The 26,501-nt window shown below is 40.7% G+C and overlaps 1 protein-coding gene across 3 annotated transcripts; it reads left to right on the top strand.

Moving 5' to 3' along the window:
- Positions 1-3,062: 3,062 nt before the first annotated feature.
- SRPK1 (SRSF protein kinase 1) lies at positions 3,063-25,666 on the top strand. 3 transcript variants are annotated; one of them, XM_032710754.1, is made up of 16 exons: positions 3,063-3,145; positions 3,241-3,301; positions 11,782-11,900; positions 12,998-13,106; positions 13,519-13,606; positions 13,768-13,855; positions 15,324-15,430; positions 16,100-16,265; positions 16,624-16,649; positions 17,137-17,350; positions 17,637-18,065; positions 19,293-19,393; positions 20,315-20,422; positions 21,726-21,795; positions 22,223-22,315; positions 23,216-25,666. In XM_032710754.1, exons 1-16 carry the CDS (start codon positions 3,133-3,135, stop codon positions 23,398-23,400), a joined length of 1,977 nt encoding a protein of 658 aa, XP_032566645.1. In that variant the 5' UTR covers positions 3,063-3,132; the 3' UTR covers positions 23,401-25,666. The 3 variants fall into 3 exon arrangements, with proteins under 3 accessions (XP_032566645.1, XP_032566644.1, XP_032566643.1); XM_032710753.1 differs by lacking the exons at positions 3,063-3,145; positions 3,241-3,301 and adding an exon at positions 3,619-3,665; XM_032710752.1 differs by lacking the exons at positions 3,063-3,145; positions 3,241-3,301 and adding an exon at positions 9,348-9,459.
- The last annotated feature ends 835 nt before the right edge of the window (positions 25,667-26,501 follow it).

The following is a 26,501-nucleotide window of genomic DNA, read 5'->3' on the forward strand; positions in this document are numbered from 1 at the left end:
GGCTCCTAAGAAAGTAAATATAGGATTTCTGAGTCATCATTTATTTGGGTTTTGTTTCAGTGTGTATACTGAACATATACTGAAACTTAAACTGTTGTTTTGAGACCATGACAGGTCTGGAGACTCAGGTCTGCCTATGGGTGAGGTTCTACAAGGTGTGCTGAGCTAATCTATCAGCTTGCTGCTGCCAGAAGGGACAGGACCACACAGGGAAAAGAAAGCAGGGGAGCCAGCCTTCTTTCTATATAACTAGCTCTTTCATCAGCTTAGCTATGTGTGGTACTGCAGCCTAAAACTGTGGGTCTTGTCTAACTTATGCTGCTGTAAAGCCATTTCCTGGTGATAAATTCAGGTAAATGGAGCTGTAGTTTGAGTTGCTATTGTGTTTTCTAGTTTTCATAAACCATGAAGACTTGTCAACAAGATTACTTTCTGTAATAGTGAGATCCTTCAGATTGTGCAGTAGCCCTCTGTTCCAGCACTGTCTTTTTATATCTTACAACAAAATGTAAGAAGGAGCTTGGATGAAATTCTACAGTCAAAGAAACAAAATCACTTGATGGAAAAGGTTGAATTGTGTATAACTATGACATGATCTAAAGTTAAGAGTCTGTCCATCTGTCCACCCAGAAACACCTGGTGCAATAAAATAGGTCTTGCCCAGAGTTCAAAGAGAGCATTTTTGCTCTGAAGTCATAGGTAATATTATTGGAAACATTATCATTGCACTCGATGTTTAATAAGAAAATATCTTTTATTCCCTCACCTAACTCATTGTTTAAAAACCATGTCTGCCTTGCTTGCTCATAATCTTTCCCCTGTTTCTTTTCCACTTCCTTATCTCATGTGTTTTCTCTGTTCTCCATTTGGTACCCACTTGTCAGCCTAGTGCGTAGTCACCCTGGACAATGAAATTATGGAAAGGGACTCAGGTCTATAATGTTAATTGGTGTAAGTCCCCCACTCACTGTTCACACTTCCAAGCTGCCAGAAGCCCTGGGCAGTCAGGGTCACTTATATTTGGATTGTACATAGAAAATCACCAACATTGCCAGGGAATTAAAAAGCGGAAGAAGGAACACTGGGTGGTGGGGTTAGTCAGAGTTTAGCTACTGGAAATTCTTATTTAAAAACATAGATGCAAAATAGATCATGTAGGTCAAGTCCTGATTTAATCGACTTACTAAATAATGTAACACAGGAAACATTTGCATTTTGGGAGGTGGCATAGGTGTAAACTGCAGTGGTAAAGGATTTTAGTGAATGTTATAGTGTAGAGTTTCTTACTGTAGAGGAAATGGAGTCCTGGAACCCTCAAACCTTTTGGACTGAAAGACAGGAAAAACTGAAAGCCCAAATGGCATTGAGTAATTATCAAACCACATATGCTTCCCTACATTGTTTTGGACAGTGGCTTCATGCCAAGCTCCTCTCAGCTCTGTTCAAAACAAGTAATATAAAACCCCTGAAAAGTATAGCCCTAATTTCCAGATTCTGTTGGCTGTCCTATGTTAGCCTTGATTTAACATGAAATGGCATTCCTAGCTGTTGGCAACATCAAAAGTCTCCACTGAAAACTTAAGAGATTTTTTTGTCTTGTCTTGTTCAGCAAAGTTCCAATCTTCATGACTTTGCAGAGTTAAGCACCAGGGGACAAATCAGAGTCAGTATGTTAGCATGCTAATTACGGGTATTCATCCTGCAAAACAAATATCTTACTGAGAGGAAATGCAGTCAATCCTGATCTTTTTCCCTTACAGTTGCGTGGTGCCATAACTTTGCTTCCACATACACACAAGGCTTCTGTGTTTAATCTCTGGCTGTGAAGTACAAAGCATGTACTTTATAGCCAAGTATTCCACCTATACCTCTAAGAAACCACAGAATTCAGAGTTTAAAGGCCTGTTTGTAATCTTGTGTTTGTTGGCAGCCTGACATTCTCACCTGACATAGTTGCAACAACTACTGTTGTTTTGTGCATGCAACAACATTTTCATATTCTTTCCAGCTAGTCGGATGCCACGATGTTTTCCTAGCAGGGCATGTTGCAGAAATCCAGGTTGCTCTCCCACTGCACTGAATTAGAGGATATACATCCCCAGACATGCACATTTTCATTGATGATAGTGCAGCGTGCATATAACCACCCTCAGCTCAGTTGTGGTTTTAGTCACATGCTACTCCTATGCATAAATAGCTGCAGAAGATATAAAGCAGCTGAGGAAGCTCGGACACCATGCAGAGCATGGCAGAAGCAGTTCTTGGGGCCATGCGTGGCAGTGGGGCACACTGCACAGGAAGCGAGGAGGAAGGACCAGATAACAGAGCAACAATTACAAAGAGGATTTTTCTGTCTTCCAAAATTGCACACGTGCATACCTGCCTTTCCCTGAAAATATTCATGATCTGATGCCAAAGGGCCCACCTCTTGGGCATGCTTAAAATGTCCTAGAAATTAAAAGCAGACCAGACATGGCTCATGCTCCAGTCCCAGCTGATGGCCTTGACTCCCTCTGTGGCTTCCTGACAGGAACCCTCAACAGACACCTGACAGAATATGTAACATGCTTATAAACAGAGCTGCAAGTAGTTTTTAGGAGTAAAATGGTGTTAAGAAAAATGCAGATAGTAGAACATACAAAAGTTCTAAGGTGAATATATAACACAGGTATTTGTTCAGTGCGTGCAGCAAAATGTCTGAACGGCCCAGCAACTGAAAAGGTTTTTTTCATGGTCGTTATTGAATAAATGGTTAAATATTAAAAATCTCTTAAGAGGCATTACACTCCTGCCGGGGCACACGACTTTAGACATCGGTTCACCTCAAAGCTTTGCGCGCTGAGGAGAGACGGGTGCGGGCGCGGGAGGCCGGCGGGCGCCCCGAGCGGCCCCCGGGGGCGGGCGACAAACGGAGCTCATAGCGTCACTCCTGGCCGTTGCGCTCAGGGCCGCTGCCGGGCGCCGTGGCCGCACCCGCCGGAGCCGCGGAGGGCGGGGCGGGGCGGCCCCGAGGAGGGAGGTGCCGCCCCCCCGGCTCGAGGCCGCCGAGCCGCGCGTGCCCAGCCCGGCGGGCCCGGCGCGACGCAGGGGCGGGCGCAGCGCAGGCGCCGGGAGGCGCCGGCGTTGGCGGCCATGGAGCGGAAAGGTGAGCGCGGCGCGGCCTCCATCGACCTCCGCTGGGCCCCCGCCCGGCCCGCCGCCCCTCACGCCTCTCTCTTCTTCTCTCCCTCTCTCCCTTAGTGCTGGCTCTGCAGGCCCGAAAGAAGCGGACCAAAGCCAAGAAGGACAAGGCCCAGAGGAAGTAAGTGCGGCTCCGACTCTCTTCAGGTGGTATCTCCCGCCGGCACCGTCGCCTCTTTGTTTCCCTCGCCTGTCCCCTCGGGGAAGGGGCTGCCGAGCCCGGCGGCCGAAGCGTGCGAGACCCTCGGGCTGGGCCGGTGTTTAACGGGAGCTCAGTTGAGGGCACGTTTCTCGTGCTCGTGGTCCGGAGCGGCGGTTTTGCCGCCCAGCTCTCCGCCCGCGGCCCCTCGCCGTCCCCTGTCGCGGTTCTTTTGGCTGGACGGGGGAACGGCAGGTTCTGTGTTCCCTGCTTCTCCCCGAACCCCAGAGATGGAGCTGTAGTCATGCTCATGGATGGAGCTCCGTGTCGGGCTCTGCCCTTGCAGGTTTCTTTCCTCAGTCGCAGGCTGTACCCCGGGGAGAGTTTGTCAGCGTCCTCCCTCTGCAGCCCCTCGAGCACTTCAGTAACTGCTGGCTTGGGGGCCAGCTTCTCTTGACTCTTCTTCCTCCTCTTGCCCCCTGAGATTTTCTTTTAATTTTTTTTTTTAATCTCACCGAAAGAATGCCATAATGCGTTGTTTAGTTTTTTCTGTAACTTTGATGCTCTCGTGTGGCTTCTCTCCTACCACAGGAATGTCACAAGTCTTTATGTGTGGTGAGCTTTTGGATGCAGATATAAAAATTAAAAGAACTCGAGTAAATACTAAACAATGGCTTCCACCAGACTGCATTAAGTACTGTGTTCAATGCTGCTCGTAGGTTCCTTTCTAGTGAAAGGTGATGTAAATACTAGAGCTGGTTCTGTATGCTCCATAACATGCTGCTTATTCCTGTAAAATCTCTAGTGTCTCAGGAGGTTTTTTACTCGCTGGTACCTAGGAACCAAAGGTTTTCAATAAGATAGGCTTTGAGGGTGGGAGTTGGAGGTTTTTTCCTTTAGGCCTAGAGTGATACTTTCTTAGTCACTTCCTCAGAAAAGTCATGTGGATTTTCATTTTTTGACTCGTTGTCTCCAGCCGAGACTCAGTTGTTTTGAGATAGGGCTTTTAAGGAGCAAGGAGCACTAACTAAAGTATTTGGGAGATGTGTGTTATGGTTCCATGCTGTTCTGTACATGTTCCTGGTATTTCTTGAAGGTAGCATTAGGACAATTTTTGAAACTCTCCTCTTTTTCTAATTTCTGTGTGAATAATCCATTGTTTAATTCTATACATGTTACTTTTTTTTTCCTTCTCTAGCTGCAGACAAACAATACTGACTCTGCCAATAGAGTCCACAGTGCAGCTGGAAAGACTGATTTCTGTGTAAATTCTGAGGTTGCTGAATGGTAACTTTCAGTGCTGGCATGTTGGTGGTGGTTTGGTTTTTTTTCTTTTTTTAATCCTTTTTAACCACATATCGAGGACAGGTTATCTGTACTGCTGGCTAGCTCTTGATTTTGCCACTAACCTTGATTTGAGTGCAGAGCCGTACTCTTTGTAAAATGCTGTGTTTATATTCTTAAGCTACATGCTTCAACTCTGTTTTCTGGTACCATAGGTTTATTAGATCATGCCTCAGAAATTAAAGAAGCTTGCATATACTTTATGCTTTATGTTGTACAACTAAAAGAACCCAGCGTCAGCCTCTAACTTTAGATACAGTTCCACAATATTTATGCTATTTAATACAAAGCTGCTTGAGTTAAATCTTCTAAAATAAGCTTAGCTGGGTTGTTGCAAGACTTTCCACAAAATCTAAACTTGGAACTGCGTGGAACGTGCCTTTAACATCTGATGTTCTATGGTAGTTTAGATTGCGCATGTAACTTTTTCTGTAATATATTGTATTCTATACGTGTGCAGTAAAAAACATGAAACAACTGATTTTAAAAGGTTGAGTTTAGTAAGTATTATGAATTATTATGAGTAAGTATAAAAATGCAGAGAATGTTCTGAAGGGATTTAAAACAATTCAAAATATCTTTTATTTTAGAAAATAACTGCACCTACTTTAAGTTTACCTATCAACTGAACAAAAAAATCCACTTGGAAAGGTTAAAGTAATCAAAATGAGTTGTGTTTCGTACAAAACTGGAAAGTTACTTCTTTTTTTCATCATGCAGTAGTTACATCGTTCAGACAAGACAAGCCTAAACTGGTTATTTACAGAAACACCTTCTAAATACTAATTATGGTTCTGTGTATAAGCTTTCTTTATGGGAAGGTCAACCACGTTCTTAATTTTCTGCAAATTCAGGATGTTCCTATTTCTTTCCATCTCTCCTGGCTTAAAAGTTGTATTTGATATCCATGAAGGAGAGAATGCATTTATCACAACACACTTCTGTAGAAAGACAACAGGTAGAGTTTCTTGGAATTATGAAGGTGAATACCTGTGTTTTCCCATGCCAGTAAAACTACTCCAAACCTTTGGTGATACGGAAGACTCATTAAACCAACTGTCTCAAATGTTTGCTCAGAAGTTTCTACTTGCCAAGCCTGCTTGTTAGTTCTATCGCTGCCACTGTAGAGCTGGAAGAATATCATGGCTGTGTGCTTTTGCTCAGATCCCATATCTGTGAAAACTGAGGAGAAAGACGGGGAGGGTGACAGCTGAATGCCTTGGAGGGACAAAATGCAAGCTTAGATACAAGGAGATCCTGAGTTCTAATATTGATGTCTCTGGGTTGCTTTATAGCCTTGAGTGAAGCATTGATTTCAGTTTTTTAATTTCACCATTTTCCATCAGAAGGACAAGGAATTAGAATGAAAATTCCTTTAGTTTAACTATTTTTAGAAAATGAGAGGCCTTTTCCTTAATGTTAAGAATGTGTCAGGAAATATGCATGTCAAAGCTTTAGTTGCTAACAAAACACAGGGAGCTTGGTACCTAGGTTATTGCAGTTCGTGTTGCTGCCCAAAGGTGGCTCTTTGAAAGTTATTATTTTATAATTTCTTGAGGTGTGAACATCTTGGGTGCTGACAGTCAGTTGATTCCCAAAGACGCTCAAAAAAGCCTTTCAAAAAGGAGCCTGTAGGCTTTCAAGCTTTTGTTCATACAAAAGCATTAGTAAGTTTGACTATAAACTCTTCAGATAGCAATATCTGGTGAGGTACATTCAGGTAGTTATTTTTGCTGAAGTGTCAAAAATGCAGAAGTCTTTTGCAGTTCTTTGAAATAGTTACTATGTCTCTGGAGTTCAACACTGGGAGACTGATGTGTTAGATGTAGTATTTGCCCTGGTCCTGAGGAAGGTGGGAGAGAGGCACAGTGCTTTCCTGGGGAGCAAGAAACTTGATTGCCTGTTATTTGTGTATTAATACTGTTCCCATGTGGAAGCCATTACTTATCTTCAAACTGAGGTCCTGCAGATCCACTAATCAAAAGTATGTCTTGGTGCCTCTGAGTACTGTTCTTTAAAAGCTAAATGTTCAACCATCTCCAGTCTTCTTTTTTAAGTTCTTGAAGGTGGTAGTCCTGTAGCTCTGGGATGAGTGCTCTACAGCAGCAAGTATTGTGGATCTGCCCTACTGTGAGAGCATACCAGTTCTTTATTCAGAAAAATAGGGATGCAGGAGTGAATGAGTTGCAATAGTCACAAAATAATGTGGATTATAGACTCAAAAGGCCCCTATAATCTATGATTTATTATTCTCTCAAATCCCCTCAAAATAGTTGAAATTTCTTGAGCAGAAAGATCAACTGCATATAAGCAGAAAAATACTTCTATCATTTTGGACCTGAATTCGTACTGAGTTCATGTGTAATCGGTTACCATATTTATTGAACATGAGGTTTGCCAGGAGATCTGCATGTAAGCATTTTGGAGGCTGGCATCAGAAGCAGTCATTCTCACTAGATGTGCCTTAACATGATGTAGAAATTACAGACATACTAAGGAATAGGAATAAGATGCAGCTTGCAAGCATACTTCCTTAAAGAGGCATTGTCTCGATGCACAGATGTGAAAATGGGAGGGAGCTTTTAAGTCCTGGCTTTTCACCATGCCATATGGAGTTTTTTCTTTTCTCAAATGAAAACAAGGAATTTTTAACAACACTGAAGGTGAGATCTTGCTGTAGTGGGTGTAGAGCCCTGGAAATGATTGGCTGGATGGTTAAGGTGGAAGACAACACTTTGTTCAGCAAGTCCTGCGGTGTGTTAACCTTTATCTGTGGCACCTACAGGGTGAGCTGGAGTCATCATTCGTGTTACATTCACTGAATTGAATTCTTCTTGGGGGTATTTCATGTGTGTAATTTGAGCTCACAAATAAGGGATGACAATGTTTATGAAGACTGTGTTGCAGGTGACTTAAAAATCATTTAGGAAAGCATTTCTCTTCAGTTTCCTACAAATGGGTGTCATCTTTGCCAATATCAAGGGAGAGGCAAACTGAAATAAAAAGGTGTAAAAAGAGTATCTTTTTTGTTAGTACATATATAAGGATGATGGGTGTGACAAAGGTGATTTGGGCTAAATGTATGTTGCCTTCCTTGTTTGAGGGTGGAAGGAATCTGCTTTTGTATCTACTTAAAGCAAGTAGATAGGTAGCATAGGCAGTATTTCTGCTGTTTTGGGCATGAGGAAGAGTACTTCTTTTCTGTCAAACTGAGTTCTGAAGAAGTCGCTCTTAATGCTCATAAATAGGAGAACCAAACATGTAATTTCAAGTGTTTTGTTATGTAAGTTACTGGAGAAAAGAGAGAAAGTTCAGAGTTTTGATGGTGAAGTTGCGTGTGGAGGCTTGGCTATGTGTCTAGTAATTTCTAGAGGACAGCAAAAGAACTCATGCTGGTGCCACTCCATGGTATGAGGAACACAGCTTTCTGATTGTACTGTCTGTACTAACAGACATGATTGGGGTCTCCCACCTTATCCTTTCGATGCTGTTGGATCTACCTCAGTGCAAATCTGGAAGAACCCATGTGGTGCGATTGACATTTCTTAATCATTTTTTACCTTCTTTTTAGTGTGTGGACCAGATAAGTGATTCTATTGAAAACTGGCAAGAGAATTCAAAAGTGTCTTTCCAAACTCTTTTAATACCTTTTGTAAGGAACAAGTGGGTGACTGATTTCTTAGTTCCTGCAAATAACTTTTACCATCCCTGCTGTGCATTGCAGAGGTGAACAGAGTTATTGGCTGATATCTTCAATGAACGTGGATCAAAATCTTGTCTACAGTGGAAAATTTTGCATGTTGTTAGTACCTCTTCTAATATGAAGAGGTTTGGCAATGCTAAACTGTTAAAGGGATGTTCAGATTTCAGTAAGCTTTTAAGGTGAAAATACTTTAGATATACAACCGAATGAACACATTTCTTCTTTAAACCTCTTGGCTTGAAACTGCAGGACCAGCTTCAGAGTGTCTTTCACTAATAAAGTCCTGCTGTCATTGTTGCTGACTTGTTTCCCCTATCACTTACATAAACCAGCAGGATAAACAGGCACAGGAAATGGCTGGTAATTCTTCTGCATTGTTGGAGGATGATGTTAAGTGCCTGCTGCTGTGAAAAATACTCAGTTCAACTTTTTAAAGAAAATTTGACTCCTTCTGCTTGTTTTGTTACTTTTAAGCATAAAGGATAAGTTTTTCTTGTAACTCTGGATGGGGAAGTTTGGGATTACTTTAGAAAATTCATTTTTACTTTGAACGCCCTTTCTCTTCTGCATGTTTGTGCTGGCATTTCTCTATCACAGGGTTGGTCTGTTGACAATTACCATGATCCTTGTCTTCATTCGAGCTTTGAATGCAGTGGGCTATTGAATAGGCAAATAAAACCGGCTGGTTCAGGAAGATGAAACAAAGTATCTGATTGAAAATCTAATTTCATGAGAGGGAAGAATGAGACAGACATCAAGAGAAGGGGATGAATGTATTTATGCTTACTCCCTAACATGACTGAATTTGCAGGAAGATCAGCTGAGAGCAAGCCCCAGCCTTGCTGCACGGCCCTTCACCTGCAATGCAGTGCTGGGCAGCTGCGGCTGGGTGCTGGAGGCAAATCCCTCTTCTCCCTCACTCTTACACAAAGCTTTGCTGTGGCTGTGTTCGAGAAGAACCAGCCCCTCTGCCTGCTGCTGATGTCCCCCTGCTCCCCAGATAGTGTGGTGTCTGATTTTTGATGGCTTTTTTGAAAACTATTGGGCTGACTTCGGGAATTTCTTTATCAATGGGAGGCCGTGCTTCATGCAGGTAGGTTACCCTCTTTAATTTTGTCTCGTGAATTTATACAGTTCTTCAGGCATTGCTGAGAGAATAAGGACTTTCAGGAGGGTCTTTAGATGTGGATTCATACAAATTCCATAGAAGATCTAGCATTTTGCCGTAGCGTTGCTGTTCCACATTGTTTTTCTTAAGTAGAATACTGCTATATAACTGCAGAGGGACCCTGCATATCCAGTTTATTCTGATGTTTAATTAGCACATTAAGAGAGCAAAAGGAAAAGGTGATCAGGGTGTTTTTGGGTAGACCAGAGGTGGCTATAAAAATAAGTACCCTAGAACACTTGATTTTTTAATGTGTAAATAATTGTTTAGTATAGAGTTTTTATATACTTTATCTGCGTTTTGCAGTACTGCCGACAGCTGTTTCAGCTGTCATCTTTAAATACTGGGTATAGTATGGATTTTTCTGGTGTCTTTAACAGCCTTTTGTGCTTTTTAGAGTAGTGTCTTTGTGAGCAAAGCAGACAGATGAGGCTTGTGCTTTTGTGTATCAGTTTTTCTTAGGTAGTAATACATATTCTGCACTGATTGATTCTCTCTTAATCTTCAGCTGACATGGTCATTTTGAGGGAAGAATATGGTGGGATGTAATAACAGCAAACGAATTTTCACAGGAAGGTGAAGGAAAGAGATGTGTTTTGGAGGTGATTTCATAAAGGAAATAGCACTGTAGAAATGTATATGACATGAATACAGCTCTCACATTAGTTGGTATAATAGATTATAATGTAAAAGTGAAATGCTTTTGGATCCCCATGACAGACTCAGATGCAGACTGCTGGGTGTGTCATGTGCGAGACTGTCAGCAGCATGATCCATCAGCCCTTTAGGAGGGACACAGAAAGCTTCCAAGAGAATGAATGGGTTTTAATGCTTCCAGTAACTTCTCCCTCGATGCATGAAATTACTATTATTGAAAACCCTTGGGACTGCAAAATGGCATGATGTTTCTGTCAGTAGTTCTTAAGGTGAATTTTCTTTTGAGTCCTTTCCAATCCCCTACATCTTGTACAGTTAAAGTAAAAATCTTGAAACAGCGTTGGAGAGAATTACTCTTACGCTATATATGTGGCTCCTGGGCTTAAATTCTTTCCGTCCAATTCTGTGTTCTTGTTCTCTTTACCCTGTCTATAGGATTTGTTCTCTATGAGCATCTAGTTTCCCCTTTGACCATTCTGTCCATAGTCCTTTCTTGCCATTGCTGCCTGCAATTATAAATGTTTGCATTTTATGGAAGGATCTTGAATATTAAACTTCATAGACATTTAACCGTTCCCTGTAATGCTTTGTAAAATAAATAAATTACCTGATTTACTGTTATTTCATGAGCTGTTTGGCTGTGATCGGTGTGATGCCATAAAGGAGTTGAGACACGGGAGACAGTCAGTGTATGTTTTAACTTGGGGAACTCGAACACAGCGTGAATGTGTGAGAGCATTGAGGTGGCCTTTGCAGACATGGTCTTCACAAGCAGGAACTCAGAGTAGCACACTGGGCAAAAAGTTAAACACCTAACATTACTGGTTTTATTTATGAACGTGGGAGTGAAAAACTCCATTGCCTCAGTGCCTGATTTCAGTCCCTCTGCAATAACAAACTCTCAGCAGTTTGCTGAACATCTTCTGTGTACTCCCCTCTCTGTAGTTCAGACAACTGTAATAAACTTTAGACCCCTGGTGAAGAGAAGAATTAGAAATGCAGCTTACCATATGAGAACAGGAGAAATAAAGGTCAGTTAGGGGCTTTAGAGTTCTAAAGTGTTAGAAGCAGAAGAATTGTTAAACATTCATTTGACCTTGAATGTGAAAAAGATGAAGGGCGCAAGTTCTAAAACACTGGTTACTTTTTTTCCAAAGGAGTGAGAATTGATTGATGTTAGTCTTTAAATGTTGATGAATGTTATTTTAAATTTTCAGGTTTTACATGAGGTAACAAATAAAATATAAATTTGCTTTAGAAAAGTCCTCATTGAATGAAAGGCTGGGAAGGGGTTCAAAGAGGCTAACATTTCGGTGGATCATTAAGCTTTTAACTCTCTATCTGGTCGGGTCTTTTCTTTGTTCTTCTATGAAAGTGAATCTAGGACATTAAGTTGTATTTCTCACTAGTATAGGAAAAATTATTTCTCTCTACTTTTATACTAGCTTAGGAGTAAAAGCATTTAAATGTGAATAGTTTTTCTGAAGGCTGAATATTGTATCTCCTCCATTATCAGCAATCTCTCGTGTGACACGAGAGGCACAGGCTTCAAGAGAACATGTGTGAGACACACAGTGTATTCTCTTTCAGACCTGACACTCAGCACCGGGGCCCCGCTGCTCATTCAGAGAGTGATGTCCCAGAGCAAGAGGAAGAAATCCTGGGATCAGACGATGATGAGCAAGAGGATCCAAATGATTACTGTAAAGGTGAGAATTTGCCTGTTTAAGATGCAGGATTTGCGATTTAATTCCCTTCATTTCTCACTTACTGTAGAGAATGAAAATAGACTCCATCATACTTTAAGGGTGTTTTGAGACTGCATGATGATGATGATAACATTTTTCAAGCTAACATGAAATGGAGAAGCTCTTCTCCAAGTTTCCTTCTGTTATCAGTCAAGATTTGAGTTGAGAGCTGTTTTTAATGCATGAGTTTAAAGCTGTTAACTTCTTCTCTGTGCTAGAGGGCTTTCATTATTGATAAAAGCAAGTAGGCATTTAATTCCTTTTTTTTATTTTCATTGTAAAAAGGACACTTTCAAATCCTTTTCAAATTCTTCAGTTTTCTTTTGAAGATCAAATCATCATGTTGGTCCATTCTTCAGAAAGCTTTGCATCTGCAAGTAGTCTTCCACTGTTTCTCTTAGCAGAAACTAAATACAGAGAAAATGGAAATGCCAAATCACAATTTCCTTTCTTGTTTTCTGCTAGTTCCATTGTATGTCTGGCTTTTCATGTTTTCGCTTCTGTTATGGAATCCTCCTGCTTAGTCAGTAGCTTGAGAGATATGAGGGGAACAGGGAAGAGACTTCCCTGTTTTCAGTGGTGATGTCAAGTGGCAAAGTGCCTTTCAGTCAGGAAGGCAATTGCAAGGAAAACTCCGGGATCTCGGCTGCAGTACCCTTTCATATTATGGGGTCAGAGCATGCAAAAGCAATATTGATACTTAGCTGAAAGATTCTGTTACTGACCACTACAACCTGTATTTTCCAAAGATGGTCAGCCTAGCAGACTTCAGATGCTTGCACTGAGGAAGTATTATTTTGTGATGCTGTAGAGATTACCTGATTGAAAAGATGGACATGTCATTCTAGTTCAATTATATTAAAACTTTTGAGTCAACTAGAGGGCTGTTCACAGTTTCTTCTCCAACATACTGTGTATTTGTACTAGCAAGATCCAATTAGAGAAACACTTGCATTTGTTTATATGATTAAAAATTTAAACACATCAAATAAGTCTGCTTTAAGTTTTGATGCTTGTTCCACACACCTGTTCTTTGGTTCTTCCTGCTGTTTTTCTAGGTGGTTATCACCTTGTGAAAATAGGAGATCTCTTTAATGGACGATACCACGTGATTCGGAAGCTTGGATGGGGCCACTTCTCCACTGTGTGGCTGGCTTGGGACATCCAGTAAGTCTTTGTGTTCTAGCTAGTGTTTCTGGTGGGAATTTACAAATGTGATTAGAAAACATCTTTCTACTTTTAGATAAAAACACAAAACATAGCTGTCTGCATCCTAAACAGAAGTTTCTTTTGATATTGTGGATGCAAATGTGTGGGAGTTAACAGGACAAACCACATACGTGGGAAGAGTACTCTTGTGTTCAGCAGTTTCTGACCTATTATTACATTTTATGAGAAATTATTAACATGAATGTTTTATAAAAAAAGACTCAAAGACAGTCTTTGAGTGTTTAAACCTTATTTTTCCATTATGCATAAAATAAGCTCTCTTTCATGCAAAAGAATTGGGATAATCCTGGAGAACAAGTTCTTTATATGAGCATTAACTGTTTCCAATTTACTTGCCATGTGTGAATAGAGGGAGGAGATTTGTGGCAATGAAGGTGGTGAAGAGTGCAGAGCACTACACAGAAACAGCACTAGATGAAATCAAGTTGCTAAAATCGGTGAGTGCCTGAGTTGTGTTTTTTATTTTTTTTTTCCATTTTGAGGAGTTTAAATTTGTCATGTGCTTGATATTTCTGGATCATCTAGCTGCAAAAACTTTGTGTAGAAACCTAGCAGTAGTGCAGTAGATCTGACTTCACAATAATCTCTTTCTCTGCAGGTCCGCAACAGTGATCCAAATGATCCAAGTAAAGAGAAAGTTGTTCAGTTATTAGATGACTTCAAGATTTCAGGAGTCAATGGCTCTCGTATCCTTTTGTGGAATAAAAGCGAAGAACTGCATAAAATGGGAACTGCCTGGGCAGCTGTCCTATTTGGGCTGGGGAGCAATGCCCAGGCATCCCTTTCCCTGCCCAAGGAAACCTGCTGTAGAATGGTCTGCTTCAAAACTGCCTGCTAAGCTCGGGTTCAGAGCGCTCTTTCAGCCTGATGTAATGTGTGTCAGCCGTGGAAGCCGCACTGTTTGGTCCTGCTTTTAACGTGCCAATGCCAATCAGTGAATCTGGACTGAATGGCTGTATAAGCGGTACCTTTGGGGTAGGAGAACTTATCTATCCCAACCCCTCCATTTTGCAAGCAGCCTGTTTAAGCCTGCTTAAATAACCTGTTAATTTAAGTAAAGCGGTACAAAACAGTAAGATCAGTAGCTGAAAATAGCAAACACATGCCATCTATAACTTGATAATAAGCTCGTTTTCTAGTTATGGAAGCATCTTACTTTGTACTTTATCAACATTGCTAGCATGTTTAAAGTGTATTGCTTTGAAAATACCCTGTAATTCTGTGAACAGCCTTTTAATAGGCAGTTACTTGCAGCAAGTCCTAATGGATCCTTAACATTTGAAAGTCGGACTTCTAGGCATGTTTTCACTTTGCAATAGCTTAAATTTTATTTCAATGAGAATTACTAGGTGCTTGAGATAATTGAGCTGTAGATTATAAATATTCTAACACTTCAGAAAACAGTAGGCTCATAATGTATTTCCTCTATTAACCTTCTTCTGAGTAAATGTTGACCTGATCTTGTGTTTCTTCCACTCTTGTGAAATGTGTACTTTCTGCCAGTGTATACAAAAAGTAACCTAATAAAGTCTTAGGAATTTGGATTCTAAAGCGAGGGCACTGTACTGAATATGTCACTGGAGTGACTGTAGCTGTTGAGATCTTATAGCCAAAAAGCAGCAGATAATGTAAATATTGTTGAAGTCCAGGCTTTGTCAAAAGTTTGTTTTGCTGGTAAAGAGGCAAGGGAGGGTGAAGAAAGTAACCTAATTATTCTGAAGATGACTTATTATCTTTTCAGATAATGCTGCTACAGAGAGATCTGGCATCGAGTTTTGCCTGTGGTGAAAGCCTAGGCTGTTCCAAACCGTACACTGTTGGCTTGAAGCCCTCTCACTACTAGCAGGAAATACTAATGCATGCTTGCTTGTGTAACTGGCTTGCACTCAAAGCAGGAGATTGCTGCTGCTGCAGTAGGACCATTGTGCTAACCAACTCCATCCCTCCGTATTGCATGTTTTAGATAATGGTACTATTGTGTAGGATAGGATGATGCTGTTGAGGAAGGCAGTTTTTCTAAGCTATGTCAGAAGGATGAGGGTTCTTTAATATATAAGAAAATATAACTGGTGTGGATTTCTTTTGATCCTCAGTCCTGGGAATTCAGGGCTCCTTGGGTCAGGATGTCCATTTTTTCCCTTGATTGAGTTCCAGATATCTGTATGGTGTTTGAAGTTCTAGGACATCATCTTCTGAAGTGGATCATAAAGTCAAATTATCAGGGGCTTCCACTCCCCTGTGTCAAGAAAATCATCAAACAGGTAAGTTCCAGTTCTGACTGCACTGTTCCCCTTGACCCAGTTAAAACTCTTTCACTAATCTTTCTCATTTACAAGAAAACAGAAGTTAAAAATCAGTGCTATCTCTCTCATGCAGCAAAATATTCTTGGGTTGATATTTCCTTTCTCTACTGCAAACTCCTGCTGCAGATAGTTATTTTCTGCCACTTAAACCGTGACGGGAGGCCAGCTGTGCTTTTACCTCTTCTTACCCCAGTCATTCCTCATAAGTGAAGTATTTTTTTTAAAGTGTCACAGTAAACACAGTGCTTAATGATAGGAAGAGCAAGGGAAACCAGTTTTCCCCACTAAATGGTTGCCTAAGAAGAAACATCTTTCTACATGTGAGGTGGAGGGGAGGAGGAAAGTGTGATTTTATTGTAGAGTATTAAGATTACATTTTCAACTTTGATAAGTTATGAGGGTAAATAGAGCATTTTCAAATCATAGCTAAAATCTGTATGCAGATCTCTATTTTGCGACACTGTGTAATAACCACTGATCACATTAGCTCTAATTTGGAGCATTCTCAAACACAGAAGCCCTTCAGGTTCATTGGGCATCCTAGGCTATTTTGCATTTTTACTTCACTCTCAATTTGCTCATTATTTGCTTTGTCTAATGGTTGATTTCCTTCTTTCTTATCTGCAGGTTCTTCAGGGTTTGGATTACTTGCATACAAAATGTCGAATCATTCATACAGATATTAAACCTGAGAACATTCTTCTCTGTGTTAATGACCAGTATATTCGCAGGCTGGCTGCAGAAGCAACAGAGTGGCAGAGATCTGGGGCTCCCCCACCATCTGGCTCTGCAGGTGAATTATTTTTTTTTTTTCACCCTGGTAAGGTTTGGAGACTTGGCAGGGAGCCACCTTCAAACCATATCACCCTTATCTGGGTAAATGAAGCTACGTGACAGGAAGTTTGTTTCTGATATCAGTCAAGCAAGTCTTCTATCTGGAATTTTAATTATGCATTTACACATTTAGTACTTTTCTCACTTTTTTTATCGTTGCATTTTTGTAGAGAAATGAGCCCTTAAAATAACATTTGTTGATATCATTAAAATGTTATTACCAAACCACATAGGAAAAATCTTACCTTAAGATCAGGGTGCAGTTATAGTTTTTGAATATAGACATACTAATTTATTGATCTTTCTTTTCCTTTCAGTGAGCACTGCACCACAGCCAAAACCAGTAAGTGTAATAGCTTTCATCTGTAAGTATCCATCTTCTGATAGCATCTACTGCATTGTTTCATAATCCAGTCAGTGTTAAGGGAAAGCAACCTCATATCAGAAGAAAAAGTGTGATTTGTGTTTGCATAGGCATCAGGTTCAATGCTGTCTTGGAGATGTAAATAGTATTAGCTCATATATCACCAGGATGAGTCCTTGTGGTGATCTCAAGGTCTGTTGTGAAAGCAATTTTTCTACAGAGTCTGAGATCCCTCACTTGGAGAATAATGTAGGTTTCTCAGCTCAGGGCAAAAATGCTCTGATAAAAGCCATAGACAACTGGTTCGAAAGCTATAATAGCTGCTTTTTATCTGAGAGAAGAGCTATCTCCAACATTTTCATTGCAGACTGCTTCCTCAGCTCTAAAATAAATTAAAACTTGGCACATTTTAGATTTGTTGAAATATGAAATGCTAAGTCAAATTTCTCTGCTTGCCTCTGTGTAGGCTGACAAAATGTCAAAGAACAAGAAAAAGAAGTTGAAAAAGAAGCAGAAACGGCAGGCTGAGTTGTTAGAGAAGCGAATGCAAGAAATAGAGGAAATGGAGAAGGAAGCAAGCCCTGGGCAGACACAGCCTGAGGAGGAGGAAGAAGCTCAGACCCCTCTGGAAATGCTCATAAAAGTTAGTCCACCAGAGGAAAGCGTTGACAAAAAGACAGGTATGGACCTGAAGTATTGCTGACATGGAGTGGGCAGTGTTGTCCATTCACTCATGTGGGTATGAGGAGAGAGTACCTTTAGTAGAGTTGGCTGTTGTCATTTAACCTTTTTGCATTGCATACTCTCCTTCTAAAGAGACTGGGAAATGTCCTGTTGTAAACTGAATTAATGCATGATTGTGTTCAGTTACATTTTGAGAACTCCCTACTTCTGTGGGTTCCTTGAATAGCTTCCAGCTATTTGTTTAGACATATTTTGCGATATTCTCATTTTCCACTCTTCCAGCACAAGTCCTTGTACAAGAGCCATCTAATCTAATGGAAAGCAGCGTGGAAAAATGTGTAACAGAAATAAACTGCAACGGAGTGATACAAATGACGGACTTCACAGATTCTGGGAATCAAGGGTCTGTGCGACTTGAGGATGACCTTCATAATGCCAATGACTGTGGCAATCACCCTCATACACAGAAGACTGAGAACTTCCATAGCCGTAATTACAGTCAGCATAACGCTGACTCAGAGAACAGGCCTCAAGAAGCAATGTCGGACTCATTTGTGCCCTTAGTTTCAGAGGATTCCATGGTGTGTCAGCCCACATCCAATGACAAGCAGTCATTCAATGCGCAGGAGATTAACAATTTTCAGGAAAGCATCCGGACAGAGATCCCTTCAGAAGATGAGAATGAGAATAATAGCCCAACAGACAACAAAGGTATAAGGGGAACCTTGTAAGACAGGGCTCCTTTCTCCTTGATGTGGGAGAGTTCTGTTACAACACTTCATCAGAGTATTAATAGAAATGTGCATTTTGTAGGCTGAAGTGATCAGAACCACCTGTTTTGAGATTTTTCCTGCCAGGAGTAATTAACCTGACAGTTATACTCCAAGATGTTCACTGCTTGTAGCTCCTGGTTGTAGTTGCACCTTAGTTTTGACTTTTCAATGCATAAGTGTTCCTACTTTTAATGAGTACTTATACACTTGGTTTTCAGTGTAAGAACATTTCCTCCTTTGAATAAGGTGTTGCTTATTCAAGTGTGATTTTCACTAATAGTTAGAAACACAAGTTTACAAATTGTCACTGGCTGCTAAATTAGGGGATAAGCACTGTTCAATGTATTCTGATAGTGTACAGCAGTTTAAACACATTCCAGGTGTGTGTGTTAAAATATGAATGGATAAAACTGTCTACTTTTGCATCTTTGTGTCAGTGTCAGGTAAAGTATATCTGTTTGGAGAAGGAGGGCAAAACTAACATTTGTACTTGTTAAAAAGAAGGTATTCTAGCTTTTTCTTGCCAGAGTACCGCTGGGGAGTTACATGGATGAAAAGTAGCAAGAGAAGTTTGTATTTTGAAACTTGAACTGCAATTAGGTGGATGCGTCTGCTGGATTACTAGGCGTCTTTTGCTTCTCACAGCCCTTTTCCAAATTGCTGGATGTAATTTAGTGACTTAATATTTTTGCTCTCCACTGTGTCATTCAGTTTTCCCAATATATACTTTAGCTCTTGTAATTGTGTTGCAGCAGTGAGTGATGGGTATGTCAAAAAGATAGTATAACATGGGGACTTTCCTTCTTCAGCGACTTAGGGATTGTGAGGCTTGTTCTGTTTCTGGCAATGCCCTTATTTCAGCAGGTTTTTTAAATATAGACAGACTTCTTAAGGCTGTGCAAAGAGTGCTGGGAAATAGTCACTCTTGTATACGCTTACTTGTCCTTCTGTCCTTCTGCTTTGTGACACCATTTAGTTCTTAATGGTAGTACTTCTGTTGCTGATAGTGGAGACTGCTGATTTTTATACCTAAGCATCAGGGAGGGAAAAGTTCTGATCTGTAAGAAAAACTCTTCCTGGCTAGGGAGAGGGTGATAGGATTTGGGTGACAGATGGTGACACTGTCTATGTAGCTTTAATCAGCTGTTGTACACATTGCCTCTAGGAAAATCAACTGCTGGGAATTTCCTTCTTAATCCTCTTGAGCCCAAGAATGCAGATAAGCTCAAAGTGAAGATAGCTGACCTAGGAAATGCCTGCTGGGTGGTAAGTGTACAGTATTTTCACAGTGACTGTTTAAACCTGCAAATTCATTCACAGTATGCCAAGATGGAAAATAATCTGTAAAAAAGGTTTTATACCTGGCTGTGAAAGCAGTGAGTTTGAAACTGTGAAAGGAAAAACAGAAGGGGAAGCAGGGACACTAAGAAAGAAATGGTCCTGTAAACATAAGCTTTCGGTCCGTGCTTTGGGTGCCTCACTGGCATTAGATTTACTTCTAATAGCCCTGCGAACCATGTCACATACAGTGCATAGAAATCTGAGTATGTGATATTTCTGAAGGAGTTTGTAGCTGTCTTGGAGACTGTGAAAGTTGCAAACAATTGCTCTGATGTGCTAGTTTTGTAGTTTCAGACCATTTCAGTGGATTTGGGAGCCGCGTGAAAGATACTCGTGCAATAAAACTAAAAAGTTTTCTTTGATGGTTGTACTGTGCTGCTTTCAAATGTTTGACATTTCAAATAGAAAAAATGTCTCTTTTACTTGGCTTCTAAAATGGCAAAATGTGGGACAGATGAGTCTCAACTCAGAATTGCACATCAGGCTTGCAGTGTCTGGCAAGGTGATCTCTTACATTGGTGTTGCTTATCTGATTTAAGGTAGCTGGATCATGGCCTCTGTCATGACTGGGTAGGAGAAGGGAGCATTTTCTGAAAGAGTCTTCCCTTATTCTGTTTTTGTGGCTTGCTTTCCTCTAAATTGCTGGACTGTTTCACTTGAGGAGGAGTGTCTCATGTAGAGCATTTAAACAGCACTTGTAGGAATATAAGGAAATAGTTAATGAGGATGTTAAATGCAGATGAAATGTAATGGTAATGAGCTTTGATCTACTGTGGCCTTCCAGGTTGTTGATTCTCCTCTTTTAAACAGTCTTTAACTTTTTAGTAAAACATTTCTTTTATTTAGCACAAGCACTTCACTGAAGACATCCAGACAAGACAGTACCGGTCCTTGGAGGTGTTGATAGGGTCCGGGTACAACACCCCTGCTGACATCTGGAGCACAGCATGCATGGTGAGTGGTGTCAGCTGGGGGATTTTACACTCTTTCTACAGAGCATTCTGGGGAACTCATTTGTGCTGTGTGCTCTGAGCTGCTGAGTGACTGGCCAGACTTGGCAAAAAAACCCTTACAAGTGTTCAGTCAACTTCCAGACTTGCTGAATACCGTGTTTCCATAGCAGAGTTATTTTATTTTTTTCCCCCCATATGTGGCTTTCCTTTTGAAAGTTTAGTTGTACAGCATCAGCAGATTCCAAATGTGATTGTACTTTGCCCATTGTGATTTTTGGAAAAACAAGACAACCACGCAATTCTGAAGACGATATCTTTTTATATTAGAAAAGCCTTCCTGCTGTATCTAGCACTGTTTCACAGATGCCCTCAGTATAATTTCTAATTTTCGTCATCCTCTGCGTGTTTAGAATTGGTGTATAATCTGAGTAATGCTGAGATGAGGCTGAAGCTGTTCCTGTAATAGCTGGCAAATGTAGAATATGGTGATTAAAAAGATCAGTCTAGTCAGTTACTGCATGTGCCTCTAGTGTCTCCGTTCTGTGTTTTCTACCTGTCAAAGCTTGGGTTTTATATTTTAAGCTCGGAAAATAGACATTTTTGCTATTTTGGAAAACAAGCTGTGATTTTGATGAATGTGTTAAAAGAAAAGGTGACAGGGTCGTGTTTTCTCTGCAGAGCGTGTGGCCATAATTACACAGTGTGCCTAATTCAATAATTTGGCAACAACAGTTCATAAGGAAAACTAAGAATACAGAAGGTCAGAGGTAGTATTCTGAGTAAAAATGAATACATATGTTACAGAATTTAGGAGTGGCGAGTTGAAATGAATGCAAATGTTCTCATTTAAAACATGTTTTCATATCTACAGACAAATGTTCAGAAATTAACTGAAAAAGGCCTCTGAAATTTGGGGAGAGGAAAGAATCTTTGTACAAAGAAAAAAAAAAAAAAACAAGCAAAACCAAACAAAAAACCAACCCCAGAAACTATGGTTTGGACATGATGTGGTTTTTGCAAAATGCTGTTGAGGGGAGGAGGAGGACAGGCTACACATGTTTCACACTGGTGTCCTCCACTGTGCTGTGATCCAGAATTCATCATAGATGCGCCTATGATGTTTTTAATGGAGTTGTTAGAATGGTGCAAAGTCATTGCACATCTTAGGCTGTAATGGTGTACTTAACCTACAAAAATCTCGTACACAGCTATAATCTTATTTTTTCCCACCGCTTTGCTTATGGCCTACAGAGGTTTGCACAGTGTTTTGAAGTGATCTAATGTGCTCATTTCTGTTTGTTTAGGCCTTTGAGTTAGCAACAGGAGACTACCTGTTTGAGCCTCACTCTGGAGAAGATTACTCACGAGATGAAGGTCTGTTTGCCTAAGTCTTCCCTTTTTAAAATGAGACATGAAATTCAATGGTTGCCTCTTCAGAATGAGCCTTCTCTTTTGAGTGAGCAATGCAAAGGCTCCTTGCAAAAACATTATTTACCCAAATCCGCAGCAACTGTGCTAAAGCCTCTGCAGTAAAACACCGTGCAACAAGTCTATATTCTTGTTCTGGTGTTTCACATTCCTCTTGCTCCTGGATTCTCTACCTTGCATCTTAAACTGATTCAAATTGCCTTTATTTTTTTTCCCCCTCGCCTCCTGGCTTTGTTGTTGCTTAGTGTAATCTTGATTCAGGTTGATATCAAAGTAATTTTAAGGCAGATAATGTCTTTCTTATATCCCAGAACAGGAAACAGCAGCATAAAGATGTCTTGTGTATTTTTGGTGGTTTTTTTTTAACATGCAGATCACATTGCATTGATCATAGAACTTCTGGGGAAAATACCTCGCAAGCTCATTTTGGCAGGAAAATATTCCAAGGAGTTTTTCACCAAAAAAGGTAAAAGGAAACAAGGAATATCACTTATCCCTCATCTTCTACCCCAAATACACAGTAATGTCTTGCTGGAACTGCCAGCAAAGATGCCTCTTTAAGTCTTTCTTTTGTTTTATGAAAAGCTTCATCAGTAAAACTGCAGCTAAATCTAAGACATTCTTGTTTTACTGCTAAAAGTATCCTGCATCCTAGTACTTGACAGCTTGGTGTAGATCAAATGTAGCAGGTAGAAAAACAGTACATTAGATGTTTAGTCAAACTTGATGTAGCTTTATTTAGCTGATCTTTGTCAACTTAGAGGTGGTGACTCACTTTTGAAGTCTTCTCTAGACAGCTTTACTCCATTTCTAGCATGCCAGTCACCTTAAATAGTGCCTTGCATCATGAGCCATATTGCTCAGAGCACATAACATTATCATAAAGTCCTAAGTACCCCAGAATGTACTGAGTCGAAAAAGTAGGTTTTGACCTAATTTAATACTTTTTTTAATAAAAACAAACCCTTTTTTCTTAGTAGCACATCATTGCTTTCTCAAACAGTGCAGTATACATTGCATGTATTCCAAAGTGAATGGCATAGTGTTTATCTGTCATGTCAAAGCAGTATAGCTGGTGATTTAATGAAGGTAATATTTGCTTATATTGGATCTGAAATAGCAGGAGGTGAAAAAAGAACCTTTCAAGGAAGTACATTTCTGTAATACGCTTACAAAGCAGTAGAAAAGGGATTTTAATGTAATTTACTTCTCCCTTCAGCATGCCCTACCACATTATATTCCCTATGCCCAACTATTAGAACAGTTTCTGAATTCAATCTGTCATGTTTAGCTGTTCAGCCTATTTTATTGAGCTGCTCTGTTCCCATGTCTTGCCAGACTTAACCTGTCTGTCTTGGGTTTTCAGGTGATCTGAAGCACATCACCAAACTGAAGCCCTGGGGCCTTTTTGAAGTGTTGGTGGAAAATACGAGTGGTCCCCAAGACGAGGCAGCTGCATTCACAGACTTCTTACTACCTATGTTGGAGCTGATCCCAGAGAAACGAGCTACAGCAGCAGAGTGTCTCAGGCACCCTTGGCTTAATTCATAGAAGCTTCAGTGCAGTGCCACAGCGTTACACTCTGGTTTACAGCATAGCCTACACACACCCAGCTGCCCCTTCCCAGATCCATTATTCTCCTTGTTCACTTTCAGTGTGAAGTTCTTCCTTCAAGGCTTCCAAGATTTTAGATAAATCTAACCTGTTCTGCTGAATTTGCTTGTGTGACTTAATGGGGACTTTCCTCAGCCAGTGGGCATCATCTGTGTTTCGCCTTGATTGGGCTTCACCAAAAACTAATTGACTAGAATATGAAATCTTCCCTCAGTCTCCTCACTGTTAGGCACCACGTGTTACAGATGTGAGCTCACCCGTGCTCAGATGTGCTCCCTTAGCTAGATTTCAACTCTCCTTTCTTCATGAGGGCCATGCAAAGATCTCACTGACTCAGGAGTAAATTTCCCTGATCCAATAGCTAGTGACGGGGTGAGAAGTAACAGGTGGCATCAAGGTGGTGCCACATCCCTGTAGAGCAAAGACCTTGAAATCCTCCATCACTTTCTAGGTATCTGCTGTATTCTTTCCAGTCACAAACTTTTATTTAGTTCTAGCTGCTTTTGAAAAAGCTTTTTAAACCTAGGTTTTAGTATCCTTTATTTCTTCCTCCAAAGTGTCCTGTCTGTTAACCTTTTCCTTCCCCATACCCTTGGTAGAATAGTTTCTGAACTTGGTGGTTTTTTACTTCAATGCCTGTGACTAAAAGGCAAGCAAAATAAGCAAAAGCTGGAACTGACTGAACGCACAATCTTCAGCACACAGATGGGTTCACCCCTTGGTCTGCAAAGTGAGAGCCTTGTTGCAGGCAACTCTTAACATTATAGCAAGACATAAGGTTTTGGGATTTTTTTATCCCTAACTGGCACTTTTTGCCTTGCTTGAGGTGGTTGCTGTATTTGTGAGAGACTGCCTTTCACAGATGCAGTTTACTCTGACTTTTAATTTTTGACCATTCACTTTTTCCCAAGGAAAGGGTTGCAGCGCCTGTATCACAGCCATGCCATAGCCCTGGACTTTCAAAATTAAAACTTGAAATCTCTGTAAAGATTTCTTTTCTCTTAACTTGCTTCAGGTGCGGGCCTTCAGAAATAACTTCCCAGGATGGGACTGCCTTTTATTTTCTGGGCCATTAGCACAGGAAGAGCTAGCAGAAGTGGAAGAGAATTGACTTTTCCATGTAGATACTGGGTTAGAAGCTGTTTCTAGAGTTACCCCAAGTAAAAAGTGTTCTATGGGGCTTCTATGTAAACTTCTCAGAGGGGGTTTGGATATAATGAGTTAAATGGGTTAATTTTAATTAAAAGTTAAATCACTGTGGCATTTGCTAGTTTTATGATGTCTTCTTCTAGAGTTGCCCATCCTATTACAGATTCGGTGCATCCCACTCTTCTCTAAGCACGATTTGGCAGCGTTGAGACTTCAGAGGCACTTCCTTACTCTGGACCAAACAAGCCTTTGGATTTGTGGTGGCTTTCAGAGGACAGAAGTTGCTGGAGGCCATGCAGATGCTATCCAAGACAATTACATTGCCAAGCTGCCAAGATCACTGTTACGTGTCACTTCTATGTTGTGTGTTTGGAAATTTTGGTTTATAAGGATCGTTCATTCATAAACCGGATCATTTAATCCACTGGAAGAGAGTTTCTCTGGTTCAGAGCCTGATGGGGCTTATTTATGCAAATCATGCTGCATGTTCCTTTAGTGGTAGATCAGATTCTCTATGCATATAATATAAAGTGAAAGGCAGGTAACATACCAAAAATGTTTCAAATGGCTGATTTGACAGGTTTTTTCCCCCGTTCATCTGGAGTTTTCCAGTTCTAGGTCTCTTCTGTATCTGTTACAGGACTGCAGACAGTACTGGGTTCCAACTTACTGTGAAGATACATTGGCAGGCAAACAATTCCTGTGCTCTTGAAAGCTTGCCCAGTCCTGCGTACTTGAGACTGGCTGATGAAGGAACATTTCCTAGAAGGGGTCTGCAAGCTTTGACTCTTAAGAGCTCCTGCCCATCCTTTCTTCCCTTTCATCTGCCACCCCTGACTGGAGGAGGAGGTTTTTTACCCAGATAGCTAAGCCTAGAGCCAGCTTGGGAGTTAAAGACCTGCAGAAGCAACTGTCACAATTCAGTCTTGTACTGTCTGCTTATTCACTTGGGGTTTGTTAAATTTCCAAGTTGCTGTAATGTGCTCACACTAAAGGATTTGTACTTGCTGTGTCAGTCTAAAACCTGAAGGAAAATACATTTTTATTCTTTCTACTTGGGTGCTTTGTCTTTTTTTTCTTTGTGAAAGCCCTACAATAAAGAGATTATTTAATAACTGAACCCTAGTCTTCATACATTCCCTCTGTAAGTCTGTTCTTTCTGAGTCAGTGGCCCATGGATGAAATTTGCTTCAATAGTGAGTGATTTCCAGAATGAGACAGAGGGAGATGGTGTAGGTGAGGATTTTGTTGCTGGTATTGTGATCTGTTTCAAAAAGGGGGGAAGAGTAATAAATAGCAGGACAACTCTGCTGGAATTTTTCCATTCTAAAATACATTTTTCTGTAAGTGTCGTATCTCTGCTGTCTTCGCTAGCCAAGAATATTAACAAAACCTTCCCAGACACTTTTTTAGAAGGAAACATAAAATTGGAAAGTACTCGTTGGAACTGAATTGAATTGACTGCTACAGGAACCAACAAATTACAGCAAGTAGAAATTAAAATAATGCAGGCTAATTTTGGGTTCTGACAAGGTAAGAGCTGGATATCTGACAAGGATAATGTTCTGCTTTATCTTCTGCAGAAATGGACAGTGCCACAGGCTGCCGTGGGTGGGTGTTGGATGGGATGAGAGATGATGGCTAAATCAAATTAATGGGGTGGTGCAGTGACTGGCACCATCTGCTGTGGTTTGCAGGTGCTGTTACAGGCCTGCTACAGCCCAGCAGATTGGGTATTGGTTTTGTTGTTTGGTTTTTCTTTTCCCAGGAAACTGCCCCTTTGGCTATTGTTGCATAGAGTGGGAAACTGATTCACTGCTCAGGTAGGAATTGGCTGTCATCATATTTTTCAAGTAAAAGTGCAATCTGGGATATGACAGAGGGTTTCC

The sequence above is a fragment of the Chiroxiphia lanceolata genome, chromosome 25, assembly GCF_009829145.1.
Source record: "Chiroxiphia lanceolata isolate bChiLan1 chromosome 25, bChiLan1.pri, whole genome shotgun sequence".
Lineage (NCBI taxonomy): Eukaryota > Metazoa > Chordata > Aves > Passeriformes > Pipridae > Chiroxiphia > Chiroxiphia lanceolata.